The sequence below is a fragment of the Phalaenopsis equestris genome, unplaced genomic scaffold, assembly GCF_001263595.1.
Source record: "Phalaenopsis equestris unplaced genomic scaffold, ASM126359v1 Scaffold214330, whole genome shotgun sequence".
Lineage (NCBI taxonomy): Eukaryota > Viridiplantae > Streptophyta > Magnoliopsida > Asparagales > Orchidaceae > Phalaenopsis > Phalaenopsis equestris.
Genome location: NW_018233122.1, coordinates 428,577 through 445,127, shown reverse-complemented (window position 1 = coordinate 445,127; position 16,551 = coordinate 428,577). Strand labels below are relative to the sequence as shown.

Here is a 16,551-nt window from a genome sequence, read left to right as displayed (position 1 = left end):
AACTTCCCGAAGAATTATATTATTTTTGGATAAATAAATAAATATATATATATATATAGTATTTAAAGCTAGTGCCTAGGCGAAGAAAAATTTGCGTACGTAAGACGTACGGAGCGCCGAGTGCGTCAGGTAGGTTACAGGGAGGGTATTGAGGGTTATATCCGCGTTATACCCCCTAAACTTCGCTATAACCTACCTGTAACTAGTAAGTTTCGCGCTTTTATTTTCTTATATTTGTAAATTACAAGTAGGTTACAGGGGGTTAACACAAATATAACCCTCAATACCCTATCTATAACATACCTGACGTATGTAGCACTACGTACGTCTTACGTAATTTTTTTCTCGCCTACGAGCCCAATGAGGGCTCGAAAACAAAAAAGTCGGAGTCCATGCTCCGACCATTTGGCGCATATGCGCCCGCTATAAAAGATGGCAAAATACAGGGGTTCGAATCTTTAATCCGTCGTATGAATTGCGAGCATTTCATAGTGCATCTTTCTCCTCATATATCAAGGAATGAATAATTATATTAGAGAAAATAGAATATTTACCTCAGGATCCATGAATCCCAAAAACAAAATACCTCTCAAAATTCAAATTTGTGTTGGAAAAATATATTAAAGAACTCCAAGATTTGATTGATCAAAATATTTGATGGATTAATGAATATGAAAATTCTATTTAAAATATGCTAAACTTGCAATAATTAGGGGGAAAAATTACCAAGTAACCATTTAAAAACATGATTAGAATTTCTCAATGCATTCATGCTGTCATGCAATATAGTTATTTTCTTCTTATTTTATTAATTATTTATTAAATTGCATTGCACTTCCTCTAAGGGGTGATATTCAAATTTCAAAGGGCAAACATCTAATAAGGGTCCAATTAAAATATCTTATGAGAAGTTACTTATCACCTCAAAGTCCATCAATGATGGAGACTTAGAAGTAGGGCTGTAAATGAGCCGAGCTTGAGCGAGCTCAGGCTGGGCTCGAGTTCAGCTCGTTCGAAATCGCCTCGTGTTCAAAATCGGCTCGTGAACAGTGTGTTCGTGTTTGACTCGATTTAAATATTCGTGTTCGTGTTCGGCTCGAAATTGACTCGTTACACTAAAATTGAGAAAAATAGATGTAAAACATAAGATTCAAACCTGGATCAAATCTATACAAATGAAGACACTAACCACATTGTCACATGAGGTGTTATGATTTAAACTTAGACATAAATATATATAATATATTATTATATAAATAATATATGTAATATATTGTTATATAAAAAAGTTATATAATTTTTTTTCGAGTCATTTCGAGTCGAACACGAGCGAACAAACTGTTGTTTGTGTTCGGCTCGTTTACAATGGCTTAACGAACGAGCCGAACACGAGCTGTTCACGAACAACGAACCAAATTAACAACCCTACTTAGAAGCAAAGAATGAAATAACTCCTAACTAGAACTTTATGAAGTCAGTCCTTCATAAATTTTCTTCACCTACAACTGAAAAGAAAGTAAAAAAAAGAAAAAATTGCACCAACAATTTCTTGCAAAATCAGTAAGCTATTGCATGAGCTTCCAAAACGAAAAAAAAATATTGAAAAAAAAATATTACGTCCACAGTCTGGACGCAAGCTGCGTCCAGACAACCGTTGCGACCCACCATTTTTTTTTTTTTTTTTTTTTTTTTAAAATCGTCTTATACTTCTTCGGGAGGATTGCAGTCGTTGTCCAGACACAGCTTACATCCACACTTCGAACGTAACATTTTTTTTCCTCCAACACAAACAACAACATTTTTTGTTGTCGGTACAACCATCACAAATCATGAACAGTTTAAAGAATACTTTTTTCTTTTTTTTTTCAAAATTAATAATTAAAAGGTTTCAAAAATATTCTTGAATAAATAGCTCATTATTCTATTTATAAAATTGCTCAAGCCCATGCCTATGAGTGGCACTCGAGAAAAGCTTGATGGGCTGACAAGCCAAACTCGAGCAAACCTTTATTCGAATCATTAGCTCATAAGCCAGCTCATTTACAAAAACATTTCAGATGCTTAAAATTCAAGAGAAGCCAAAACCAGACAAGTCATAGTGCTCTTCTGCAAATTTGTTTACTTTTTTGGAAAATTTACATACCGCACAGTTCTTATGTATTTACATATCTATTGTCCAAAGCTCGACATTTAGACGTATAACAACTTGATGTCATAAACAAAATGTGTGCTTCAGTTTTAAGAAGCTAGTGATGGTGATATTTTTGATGTGCTGTCAATGATTTGAGAGGGGCATGCAATCAAATATGAATATATTCAAGTGTTAGATACGTAAATACACCAGAATTGCAGGGTATGTATGTAAATGATCAAAATAATCAGAAAAATTTTAATTTTAATTTTAATATCTTAAAATCATCTTAATAGACATGAAGAGAATTCTCTGGAGCATAAACTTAGCATTCCAGATTTTTAATAACTGAAAAGAAAAACACATAATAATACAGAAGAACATGAGGCAAGAGAGGGAAGAGAGAGAGAGAAATTTAAAAAGATAGAGCCACAACAAAGCTTTAAGAAGAAAATTAAAGCTATCCTCGCAGCCATTGACAGATCTTAAAGAGCAGAGGTAGGACTTACCAGAACGGCAGTTTTTACAGTTAATGGCAGGAAGGAAGAAGAAGCGATCATCTCCAGTTGCTCCCACTTCATCCTCTTCCTCTCCTCCATTGCAGGCAGCTTCCGCTTCTCTTCTTCGAGCTTCTTCTGACAGGATAAAACGAGCTCCTCATCCATTTCTGAGAACATTTTTTTGATACTCATGGTGAGGTTTAGAACTGCCTGGTTCCAATGGCTGCTGACGTTCTTCTCCAGGGCAGGAATGATGAGAGGCACAATTATTTGGCGGTTCTGAACCACCATTGTCATGATATGGTCGTTGTTCCATAAGAAAAGAGCTCTCTCGGCAACCTGAAATGGTGGTGAGACGGTTGGGAGTCAGGGAAGCAAAGTGGGAGGAATGTTGAAGAGTTTAGTTTTGCCGGAAACGGCGGTGAAAGAAGCAGTGGAGGCGGAGGTGGAGACAGTGGCAGCAAGGTCCACTAGATTTAAGAAAATTAGACTTAGATGCAGATGTTGCTACGGATGTGAGTGAGTTGAACCGGCTCGAACTCAGACTCGTTAATGAGCTTACAAGTTGAGCTTACCAAGCCGCAAGCTTAAATTCGAGCTAGTATATTATTATATGAGCTCAAGATCGAGCATAGCTTAACGTAACTTGTAAGCTCGTTGAGTCAGCACAATTACATGAACAAATTTATTAATTAATCTTACTTTTCATATAATAAATAATTTTTTTACTATTTTATACATTTTAATATACAACAACAATAACAACAAGCCTTCATCCCACTAAGTGGAGTCGGCTACATGTGAATCCTTTTTCTCAATTATGTCCTATTAAGTGTCACAGTTTCATTTTATTCTAATAAATTAAGATCAGGTCTACATCTACCTTTTTTAACCTAAGTCAATTTCAAAACATCACTCTCCTCATAAGGTCATCAGATGATTGATTTTTAGCGTGACCAAGCCATCCAACGCGACTCTCTAATCTAAATAACACTGTAGCTACTTTAACCCTTTCACAAATATATTTATTTCACATTTTGTCTCTAAATGTAAAGACACACATCCAGCCGAGCATTCTCATCACAACAACACCTAACTTAATTTTATGTCTCTCATTTACAGAATGAACTTGCTTTGTATTTCTCTTTTACAGAACAACATTCTTCACCATAAAGCATTGCAAATCACGCCACCATCATAGAAATTTTCCTTTTTAAGTTTGAGTGATACATTTCTATCACACAATAGGCCTGATGCATTTCCCTACTTCAACCATCCAACTTGAATTTTACTGATAACATCTCCATAAATATCAGCATCACTTTGAATAAGAAAACCAAGATATAAAAAATGTTCACTCCTTTTAATGACTTATCACCAATTATCACAACCTCGCCACTGGATATACTACTACAAAATTACATTACATATATCTAGTTTTAGATATACTCAAACGAAAGCCTTTAGATTCTAAATTTAACCTCCGTAAATCAATTTTTTTTTTAAAACTCTCGCTTATCCAAAAGAAGAATATCATCAGCGAAAAACATACACCAAGATACATTCTCCTGTAGATGTCCAGTAAGAACATCCATAAGTAAAAATATATGGGCTTAAAGCCCATCCCTAATGTAATTCAATTGAAATAGCAAATACTTGGTCAATCCTCCATGTGTTCAAACACAAGTAACATATCTAATAGCATATCTTTAATAACTTGAATATAGTAATATCAACACCTTTCTTTTCTAGAACTCTCAAAAGTACTTCTCTTGAGTCAGGCATAGCTTTTATCAAAATTGAGCTTTCGAGGCGAGCTCAAGCCAGCCATAACTTCTATCAGTTCGGTATGAGCACAAGCTATAAACACAAGTCAAGCTCAAGCAAACCATATATCACATGAGTTAAGCTCAACTCGGTTCTACACATTTACACCACTAGATGTAGTTATATATAATATGAAAATTTTAGCATTGACATCTGTTACAATCATGTATATCATACAAGATTTGCATCTAAGTACTTCATCTCCTTTCAATTGAAATCCAAATTTCGTTGTATGGAAGTTGCAATGTATGCTTTACAATGTAGATGGTGACCGAACAAGTTCGTTTTTCATCAGACAACATTACGGAGCAGTTTTTTATCAATACTAATTAACTTAAAATTAACTTTGCAACGAAAATTGCGAAACTAGGATATTATTTTTTCAAAATATTGTAAAATAAAGGATAGATTTTTTACCTTCATGAGTCTTTTCACCCTAAATCATAAGATTCGCACATATAGCCTTATGTTCAATCAATCGGGCACATAAACTTCAGAAATGACAAATGTAGAATCCTCATTCAGATCTATTCATTCCACAAAGCAATAATTAGACAAGAATATTAAAAATAATTAATATTTGAATTTCTAAATTTAAAAGTCCCTATTACTCTCATCACCAAATGACTTCTCATTAAAATCATTGGCATAATAAATTGTCACATTTCTCCTAATTTTAAATCTCAATTATCTTCTATTTTTAATGAAAAATCATTGATAAAAATATTAAATAAAATAATAATTAAATTGATAGTTAGAACATCAACTAAATAATTTTTTATGGATATGTTTTTCTTTTGATTTTTATTATTTAGGGCGAGATATGAAACTTAATAAGTGGGGTATATTAACATTATTTTTAATTTTGCTATAAGAATTTATGAACAACCTAAAAAATAAGAGTTATTTTTTAGGGTTATCAATAGCCTTCCCAATGGTTTTTATCACTCATTTGGACTTCTAAATCTCAAGAACAAATGCTAGTAACAATGTAGAAATAGGTCTACTAAAAGAGGCAAAGTTTGGTAACTTCAATTCAAGAGAGATGAATGGAAACAACGTAGCCTTGCCAATAAGTCTTACTCAAGTTCGAACAACAAAATGTTTTACATCATAGCTTCCACGAATTATGCAATAAAAAAATAATAATCTTTGGGTTGTGGACAGATAAAAGTTTAAAAGCACTAATTTAGATGACAAACCACATGGAATAGATTGCAGGCAGTCATGATGAAGATCTCATAATATTAGCCTAAAACAAAATACTCGACTGACTTCAAGATGGAAATAAATTACTTGTTGGTAACATTTATGAAAACTAAGCAAATTAAGGGCTTGTTTGGGACGGCTGTAGCTTTTTTGTAAACATGGTTATAAAACTAATATAGAGAAAATAGCATTTTTTAAAACTACTATGAGTATTATAAATATTTTCTTCTTTTAAAAAAAATCATCCAGCTACTTTCTTATAGCTTCCTATCACATCTGATTCTTAAAAGTAACTTCTCATCAAAGAAATTATTAAAAGCAATAAGGAATAGCCAGCACGTGTGGCAGTAGTTTGAAAAATAGAATAATAAGTAAGATGCACCAAACAAATCCCAAGAACTTACATGTCTAAACTATACCTATTATTTAATCTACACAGAATTTAAACCTTTCATGCAAATTTGAACAACTCACGTCCTTAACAAGCATGGCCCAAACTTCATGAAAATGCTTGAGGCATTCCATAGTATCAAGAAGAAAAAGCAACTCACGTAACAAGCATGGCCCAAACTTCATGAAAATGCTTGAGGCATTCCGTAGTATCAAGAAGAAAAAGCATATGTTCGAGATTCCTTAATTAGCAAGAAGGAAATAATCATTGCGTTATGTAGACCAAAAAGAGAACTTCTACAGTTATTACAAACTTAAACAACTTTATGATGATAGCATCTTATATATGATGATGGTGGAAGAAATAAAATACTCGAAGCTTAATATTAGAAAGTCGAGATCGCTGGCATATAATAATAGTTTCTAATCAGAAGGCAGATCAAGCAAGTAGAGGTTCAGAAATGCTCAAAAAAATCGCAGATACGCAAAAGGATATATGCAAATTATAGAGTAAAATTATATAGAAACATACATGCTAAATTTGGCACATAAGTAGGAAGGAAATTACTGATAAGCATAAAACTTTCTCAAACTCATATTTTTCACATTTGTGGAGAGAATATATCTATACTCTACAACAACAACAACAACAACAATAACAACAAGCCTTTATCCCACCAAGTGGGCACGGCTAAATGAATCCTTTTTCTCCATTGTGTCCTATTGAGTGTCATATTTTCATTTAATTCTAATAAATTAAGATCATACAACAAGCCCATGTCTTTTGAGGTCTAAGTCAACCTTTTTTAACACGAGTCGAATCTAGAACATCTACTCTCTTAATCGGATCATTAGATGGCCGGCGTTTAATGTGACCAAACCATCTAAGACGACTCTCTCTAATCTTGTTTGCCACTAGAGCTACACCAACCCTTTCACGAATACATTCGTTTCAGATTTGTCTCTAAGTGTAAAACCACTCATCCACCTGAGCATTCTCATCTCAACAACACTTAACTTAGTTTTATGCTTCTCTTTTATTCGCCAACATTCCGCACCATAAATCATTACAAGATACATCTATAGTCTAAGAATGAAAGTTAAATAGATGGGCAACTGTCGCAAAGAATCATAAAATGTAGAGCCAAAAATAATAAAGAAATTTCCATCATAGGATATAGACGGAGCAAAACAATTATACCACTCCAAGCATTGATATGTTATTCATGAGATTTAAAAAGGATACAAGACGCCAACGACAAAAGTAAACTATCAATGCCACATTTTTACTCTCTCGGTGTGATTTAAAGATTAATATTGCTTCTTCACGAGAATAAATTATAGCTTTTTTGACATATCTCCAAACTATTTACTGCCGATAGGCCTGTTCAAACCAGGCTAGGTTATGATGCAATGCAATTACACGCTAATTTAAAACTTTTAGAAACATAAAAATAGATCATTTAGTTTCATTAAACTAGCCCAATATATTTAACATGCAAAATAATGTCCAACATGCATGCCCACGCTTTTTTTTTTACGGGCATTTGCAGACATAGCACACAATTCCTATGTATTTACATATCTCACACCTAACCTTTCATATTTGCACACATAGCCCTCAACTTTTTAATATCACATAAAAAATAGCGCTAACACCACTTTTTACAAGTAAAATACACATCTTCATGCATAGGCTTAAAACAACAAAGCGCTATGTATGTAAATATGAAAGTTTATGTGTGAGATATATAAATACAAGAGAATTATGTGCTACTTATGTAAATTTTCCCAAAAAATAAACTTGTAAAAGGTAACTATGGAACAAACACAACCATATTTAAAAAACAGTGGAAATAAAACAGATAGATACTGCAAGAATCATTCTAAAATATTAATAAGATTTACCTGAAAATGAGAGCTGTTAAGGCAATAAGCGATCCTCCGGAACAAAGGCACCAAACACTTTTGCAAGTCAATTCCATTAGTCAACTCCAAGATTTCTTCCAACTCAGTCAAGAACATAATCTCCTTTTGACTATTTGTCATCGGCCAATACTTCAATAGACCCATGACTACAGTACTTGCGAGCTTCGGATCTTTCTCAATAAATTGAGTCACACAATAAGTCAACTGTTGCATATAAATTCCTACTGTCTTGGGCTTATGAAGAGGAATCAATGCCCTACCAAGAAAGATCTTGTGCTCCTCCTTCAATGGAAGAGCGAACCCGCTAATCACACTTCCAAAAACCTCCAAAAGCTCAGCTATCCCGTTATGTCGTTCCGTTTCGAAGATAAATCGGAAAAAAATATTGCTCACGGCTTGGCGAATGAACGGACGATGAACCATGAATTTTCCGTAAACACGGTGAAGGACTGTTTTCAGACACTCTCGTTCTCTCGGATCTTCGGAATCGAACAAATCGAGCAATCTTAATATGAAGTAATGATCGACATATTTCTTCGCTAGCTTTGGATCTAGCGATGGGGAAGCAATGAATTGAAGCAATAATTCGTAGACTATTTGGAGATGCGACCATGCAGGATCAAACATTGGCTCTTCTTCCTCATTCTCACCGCCCCCTCTGTTGGATCTATAGTTCGGTGGGAAAACCCTAAATAGGTTTGAAGCAAACATCTTATAGCTTGCTTCAATCATGGATTCAGTGAACCGCGGAGGATTAGAATGGACATAGTCAACAAGATCTAGCAAAGTTTGGCGTTTTATATCTTTCTCAGCTGAGTTCTTGTTTGGATCAGAGAAATCAAAAATTGTATAGCAAATACTCAACTTGTTTATGAAAAGATTGGGTTTGTCTGTGTTGGAGACGTCTTTGAAGGAGATAAGAGGTTCAATTCCAGCAACAACGCTGGAGGGAAAGACAGAAGAGGGCATCCGCTTCACGGCAGCCGCGGATTTGCTGGATGTGAGATTACCGCTGGTAGAACTTTGGATTGTGTTGGCGAAAATTGCACCGCCGCCATTTGAATTGCCGGACAAGAATGAATCCGAAGCGGACTCAGATTTTGACGATTTGCGATGCAATTTGCCGAAGAACTGCTTCCACATGATGCCAAAATTGCAGGAAAAATTCGAAGAAACCCTAGTTCATGATCATGACATCGGAAAAGGTGATAAAGTGGAACATGCACTGAAGAATCGACAAAACAAGTCTGAACCAACAATCCGAGAAAAACTCAAGATTCCACCATGCAAAAATCGAGAGACGGATCCGCCACAGCGAAAGGGGAAAATGCTTGGATCTTTTGCTAAAACGCAAAGAGAAACGATCAAATACGAGAGCAAAAAATGAGAAATGTAAACAGTTTAAGGAAACAAAATCAGATATAACAATTAACTGCGCAAAGTAAATCGGAGAATAGCAAAAAAACAAGTCCTAGGCCACGAAGACGGCAGTACTATCCGTACATCTCTGATCTACCTGCATTCAAGTACAGATTCACGAGAAATGGTGACAATCCGAACAGAAGAGAGAACCCTCCGGTGAACCCTAGAAATCTATCGGAAGGGCCGACCTGAGAACCCTAGAAATCTATCGGAAGAGCCGACCTGAGGTTCTCAAGCTCCAAGTTTTTCGGAAATGGATAGAGAGATCTCGATTCGGGAGGCCCGCAGGCACGCTCATGATGGAGTTCCGAGGAGGGCGGAGCGCTGGGAACTGCCGCAGAGCTTCGCGAACGCCATGAGATCGGATAGGAATACCTCGAAGATCTCCAAAGAAGGGAAATTTGAAGCGGATTGAAGGGAGAAAATGAAACTATTTGGTAAATCTCTTTTTCACAAATAATCCATAATTAATTTAGATTAATAAATAAGTTATTTGTTTTTCTTAATTTAGATATGAATGTAAGAACAACACATTTGAGAGATTCACACATGTGGACAACCAAATGCCAGTCGACAACACAACCAACTGTCGTTCGATCATTCTATGACCGGTCATTTGCATCTGATATAATATTTTCTCTATCTCTCAGGGCGGTTCGTAGACCATCCCGTGATTATCATTTTTTTAATATTATTTTAATTTGTTTTATTAAATATTTAAATTTCTTAAAAAAATTTTCCTTTCTAATTTTTATTTGTAATTGCCAAAACTATTGTTGCATTCTGAATTGTACATTAATCACACCAAAAAAATAGACCATAAGGACAGAGATAAAGAAATACCGAGAAGAGTGAACATTAATAAACAATAATTTATATGTTTGTTCATAAAATGATCTCAATATTTATAGAGAAAAGAGTGCAATATAATGATATTACATTTTTGTCATTGTTTTATGAGACTGCTGTGAGGCTATACTTTGCCGTGATCAATCTCTTTAGTCAGTTTTGGGGGGCAACATCAGCTCCACCATCTCATTATCCTCTTTGTTTATACTATTACTTTAATTCATTTTATTAAATATTCAAATTTCTTTGAAAAGAAAAATTTCATTTTGAACATTCATTTGTGATTGTTAATGTTGTAAAAATAAAATCTTTGTTTTCTTTTTTTTTTCCAAATAATTTAGTCAAGAGATAATTACCCTATATTTTTTTATTTAGTCATTTACATGCAAAACACCCAATACCTACATAATTACATATATAACATCCAAACAAACATATTTACAAACACGCCTTATCACTCCATTTATGGAAAAATTATTGCATACATACACCGCATGCAGGTGCGTGCGGTGTCCGATCTTGACCGTTGATCACGGTGATCTACGGTCAGGATGTATTTCGGTAGACCCCACTTTATTTTTTTTATTTTTTTAAATAAATTTGATTGCATCCTGACCGAGTCAGGATCGGACACCGCATGCATCTCTACATGTGGTGTATATATGCAATAATTTTTCCAATTGATGGGCATATCTTTTTGTTGTGATTTCAAAAAAACTAAATAAATGGATGGTTAATTTGTAAATATTTATGTTTTTGAGTGGTATGTATGTAATTATCCCTAATTTCTTATACGTAAACTTGAGATAATGCCCCTTTTTTTATAAATAAAAATTTAGAGCAATTGAAATATAATAAAAATTTAAAATACATTTTATGAAATAATAAAAAATAATAGATCTATTTTGGGGCTTCCATCCCTTATCTCCCCTTCCAACCCTTATGATGGGTGCACAGCTTTATTGGATTATGCAAATCTTAGACTGTATAGATTAGGGAAAATTACATTTATAGCACCCAAAACATTACTATTTACAAATCTAACACACTCTTTTCTCCATTTTTTAAATTCTTACTCGAATATCAAAATTCATGATATAATCCGAAAGCAAGCTTTTCATTTTTATAAAATTTTCAATTATTTGATCGTGGCATGTGTAAATAAATTAAGACGCTAATTAATCACTCTACTGCCACGAATTTTGTTACACATATCAAATGAAAAAATGTTCCAACAAAAATTGAACGTCGTTCTAGCAAGTTATAAATTATAATTCCTGGTTTCAAATCTATTTGGTAGACTGTGCCCAAGGAATAGAGTGTTGAGACTGGGGAAATGAGATTGAGAGAGGGAGAGAAAGAGAGAGGTAGGAGGAGAAGATGAAGACTTGCCCCGTCGGGGCAAATCGGGTGTTCTCGAGCTCCTTGAATCATTTTATTCCATAAAACATAGAGATTACAAGTAGGGGAAGAAATTACCTCTAATACATGTCATAACCCTCATATCTATAAAAGATAGAAGGGACAAAGTACAAAATTATATTATTAGTCTCGTTTAAAAGAGAAAAGTAAAAAGTATTCTAGTTTTCTTATTTTGGACTGTTAGATTGTCTCGAGATCCGTGCAGATCATTTTTTAACATACCATAATCACAATAACTATAATATAATTGATACAAGTTTAATACAACATAGTGCAATCAAAATATATAAAATAAAGTATAATTAAGTGTGTATCATTGATTGAATTGATAGATTATTTATTAAGCTAAATGCACAATTTAATAAATTAAATGTACATTAGTACCTTATAATTTACATATATTGACCTATGGATCCATATTATTAAAAGCTAAATGCACAAAAACTTAATTTTTGTAGAATGACATACTATCATGTATAACATTCAATAGCTCTTTATTTGAAATTGTGTTGATGATGTACCTGGGGCACTTAAAAATTGTTGTCTGAAAATTGATTCGAATTGTGGCTCGGATCAAGATAAAAGAGCCGAGCTACGAGCCATGAGCTAAGATTTTGAATTGAATTTTTTTAATTGACTTAAATTCAATCTCAAACCGGCTCGAAATCAGATCATTAATAACCCTAATGATAGGTGTGAATTTAACGAATTTTGCTCGGAGATCGTTAATAACTAAAAATTTTGCATGTATCAAATTCGGATTGAAATAAACGAACAGAGCTATGAGTCAAAATTTTGGATCAATTTTTTTTGGGCCAATTTGCGTAAAAAATATTACATCAATACTACGCACGTAGAATAACGTGCGTTGCCAATGAAATCACGCCACGACACCCGCGCGATAGATAAAAAAAAACGGCGCAGTAACACGGGGAATATTCCCTCCCGCGTTATTGATGTGTTATTCTGTGTTATTCATAACACTTGAATAACACACAATAACACATGAATAACACGGAGGAAAATATTCTCCCGTGTTACTGCGTCATTTTTTTCTTTGTCGTGAATATTTCCTGTGTTATTTAGGTGTTATTGTGTGTTATTCATGTGTTATTTTGTACTGAGAATATTCTTGGTGTTATAACAACACAATAACACATCAATAACGCATAAATAACACACAATAACACATCAGTAACACATCAATAAAGCGGGAGGAAATATTCCCCGTGTTACTGCGTCGTTTTTTTTCTCTGTCGTCGGGGTGTCGTGGCGTAATTTCATTGGCTATGCACATTAATTCTACGTGCATAGTACTGATGTAATATTTTTTCCCAATTTGGAGCCGACCCAACTCAACTCAAAATAGAATTATTAACAACCCTGAATGTATCATACAACATGAAAAAACGAACACGATACACCCAAAGAAAAAAATTCGATGTATCGCATCTGTTGTCGAGAAGCTGATTGTGTCTGGACTCTGGATACAATATTTTCACAATATTTCATGCTCTCAAATATCCCTCACTTTCCCACACCTACTATCTTCTTCTCCGGCGAGGTCAGCTTCCGATCTCTCTGCAAGTTGCTAAGATGCTCGATCTCGTTCAGAACTAAATGTCCATCTCTAGTCAAATAAACCCATTTTAATCTTATTCTCCCCTTCCTTCTACTTCCATTATCCCTTTTAAGAATCCTATTCTTCGTCTTCTCTGATCTCCAACTGGTTTCAACCATGGTTTTCCTCTGTTTTTTAATAGCTGAAACGAGCCGCTTAGAGATGCCGCAGAACAAAACCTCGAAGAAACAACGCTTCCTCTCTACCTCTTCCCTTCAATTTACCGAATCACTTAGCCCGTAGATGTCTGTATCAGTTAACGCCATTAAAGTCTTCTTCTTCTCCAATCCATCCAAAACCAGACATTTTTCTTCCTCGAGGAGGTCAAAGATTTCACCTTTATTCTCCGCTTCCAAAACGCACGGCTTTCTGATAAAATCAGGGACGTCTGCTGATATATATGCTTGGAACAATGTGCTGGCTGGTTACGGCAGATGGAGTGGGGTTCAAGCCGCACACAACCTGTTCGACGAAATTCCTCAGCCGGATTCTGTATCCTGGAATTCTCTCATTGCAGCTTATGCACTTACAGGAAACCATGAACAGACATCTCGTCTGTTCCAAAAGATGCTACAAAAGAGCTTGTTCTGTAATCAGTACACACTTGGAAGTCTTCTGAAGTCAGTTTCTTCCTCCCAATTCCCACTCCTGGGGCTTCAGCTCCATTCTTTTGTCATAAAAACAGGCCTCGATCAAAATGTGTTCTCAGGAACTGCCCTGGTAGACATGTACGGCAAGTTTGGTAAATTAGCTGATGCCCATTCGGCGTTCGAGTCGATAGCTCAGCCTAACACAGTCTCATGGAACACCATTATTTCAGCTCAAGCTCAACAAGGAGATCTCACCACCGCCATTTCGCTGTTTCGTGACATGGAAATGGAAGGTTTAAAACCAGATGAATCATCGTTCGCTACCTTGTTACCGTTGCTCAATGATCCTTCATGTTACAGTATGGTGGTTCAAATCCATGCTAAGATTGTTAAGTTTGGTTGGGTGGTTGATGCCATTGTGTACAATGCCACCATCACCGCTTACTCCGAATGCGATTCGTTGATCGAGTCAGAGAAGTTGTTTGATGGCATGGAAGACATCAGAGACTCTGCAAGTTGGAATTCGATGCTTGCAGCCTATGCTCACCATGGCTTCATGGAAGAAGCAGTGAAGCTCTTCATGAAAATGCAGAAAAATGAGATTTTTCTTGATATTTACACATTTACCAGCATCATAAGTGCTTGCTTTGAGTGTGGGCAGATCTGCCAAGGAAGGATTTTGCATGCATTAGTTGTTAAAAGTGGCATGGAAGGGGTACTCTCAGTTTCCAATGCTCTAATAGGGATGTACATTTGTAATACGGAGGAAGCTTTGAAGTTCTTCAATTCAATGGAGCTTAGAGATGATGTTTCATGGAATTCTATACTGACTGGATTCTCACAACATGGGTTTAGTGAGGATGCATTGAAGTTCTTTTGCCATATGAGATCAGTGAGGGCTCGGATCGATCACTACGCGTTCTCCGCCGCACTTCGTTCGTGCTCGGATTCGGCAGTGCTTCAGTTGGGTCAGCAAATTCATGGCCAAGTCCTGAAATCAAGTTTTAGATCAAATAATTTTGTGTCTAGTTCACTTATTTACTTGTATTCTAGATGTGGGATCATCGTCGACGCCCGAAAGTCGTTCGACGAAAGTTCTAAGGATGACTCAGTCAGTTGGAACTCAATGATTTTCGGGTACGCTCAACACGGGCATGGAGAGGTTGCTCTAAATCTCTTCCATGAGATGCAAGAGCTAGGTGTGGAGGCAGATCATATAACCTTTGTAGGCCTTCTTAGTGCATGTAGTCATAGTGGTTTAGTAGAAGAAGGCTCCAAGCTTTTGGAATCTATTGAGCCAGTCTACGGGATTCGATTACGTATGGAGCACTACGCGTGCGGAGTCGATCTTTTCGGTCGAGCAGGTCGTCTTGCTAAAGCGAAAGAGCTCATCGAATCGATGCCATTCAAACCGGACCCCATGATTTGGATGACTCTATTGGGTGCATGTAGAGTGCATGGGAACATGGATTTGGCTGGCCCTGTCGCGAAGAGTTTGATAGAATCAGAGCCATCAGTTCATTCCACATACGTTATTCTCTCGAATATGTGTGCTGGATTAGGGTTTTGGGATGGTAGGGCGATGATGCAGAGGGCGATGAGGGATAGAGGGGTGACGAAAGTGCCGGGTTGGAGTTGGATTGAGGTGAATAAGAAGGTGCATTCATTCCATGCTGAAGATAGATCCCATCCACAATGTGAGGAGATATATGATGGTTTAGAAGCTTTGATGGATGAGATAGAACATGTGGATAATGAATGCAATGAGGAAAGCTATGTGATACAATGTTGTGGTTCCATCTTCTTGTAAGTTATTGTATTCTTTTCTTCAATTGGAATTAGTTATAATTTTTTTTACCCTTTTCTAATATTCAGATGAATCAATATGGATGATAAGAATCAAGTGAAGGTGACTTTATAAATATGCCACACAATTCTTGGGTATTTGCATATCTAAGCATCTAGGTTTGATATTTATATTGTCATAACACTGGTGTCATAAATTTATGCATGAAATATGTATTTTACTTTTAAAATGTTGGTAATGGTGGTTTTTCGATGTGATGTTAAAGATTTGAGTTTTATGCACGTAAATATGAAAGCTTAGTAGTTAGATATGTATGTATATGCGAAATTAATTTTTACATAAATGCCATCTTACTTGTGCATGAACAACAGTATTTCACATTTGAAAGTTTAAATAGTAGTATTTTTTATATGATACGAAAGATTTGGATAGCGATGGAGTAAAAAATCAAAGTAAAGGGGTTAGATATGTAAATACATGTGTTTTGGGTGGAATGTATGTAAATGGCCCCAAGTATTATGTAATCATGTAGAGGTGGGCATGCATGGAAGCTTCATCTAGTCCACCCATGCAAGCTCATCTCAAGTCAACTCAACTAACACATGATACATTATGAAATCCTTAATAAGTTTTTTTTCATATAATTTTATGGATTAAATTGATATTAAATTTTACAATTTTCCCCTTTTCTCATGTCATTTTTCTTTGCAAAAATACTTTTATATTTAATAAAAAGGCATACACATCAACCACACAATTCTTATGTATTTACAAATCTAACAACTAAACTTTCATATTTGCATTCATCACACTAAAAAAATTTAATATCGCAACAAAAATATCACTATTATTAA

General features: G+C 35.3%; 2 protein-coding genes across 4 annotated transcripts; one reads left to right on the top strand and one right to left on the bottom strand.

Moving 5' to 3' along the window:
- Positions 1–2,430: 2,430 nt before the first annotated feature.
- LOC110037050 (serine/threonine protein phosphatase 2A 57 kDa regulatory subunit B' kappa isoform) lies at positions 2,431–9,583 on the bottom strand. Of its 3 annotated transcripts, none has more exons than XM_020741614.1 (3): positions 9,503–9,583; positions 7,966–9,329; positions 2,431–2,970 (listed from the first exon to the last, which is right to left on the bottom strand). In XM_020741614.1, the coding sequence occupies exons 2-3, from the start codon at positions 9,127–9,129 to the stop codon at positions 2,617–2,619; spliced, it is 1,518 nt and encodes a 505-aa protein (XP_020597273.1). In that variant the 5' UTR covers positions 9,130–9,329; positions 9,503–9,583; the 3' UTR covers positions 2,431–2,616. The 3 variants fall into 3 exon arrangements, with proteins under 3 accessions (XP_020597273.1, XP_020597275.1, XP_020597274.1); XM_020741616.1 differs by having other exon boundaries at positions 9,490–9,580; XM_020741615.1 differs by lacking the exon at positions 9,503–9,583 and having other exon boundaries at positions 7,966–9,413.
- A 3,276-nt stretch (positions 9,584–12,859) lies between these two features.
- On the top strand, positions 12,860–15,818 carry LOC110037037 (putative pentatricopeptide repeat-containing protein At3g25970). Its single transcript, XM_020741599.1, has 2 exons — positions 12,860–15,717; positions 15,764–15,818. The coding sequence occupies exon 1, from the start codon at positions 13,544–13,546 to the stop codon at positions 15,698–15,700; it is 2,157 nt and encodes a 718-aa protein (XP_020597258.1). The 5' UTR covers positions 12,860–13,543; the 3' UTR covers positions 15,701–15,717; positions 15,764–15,818.
- Positions 15,819–16,551: the final 733 nt, after the last annotated feature.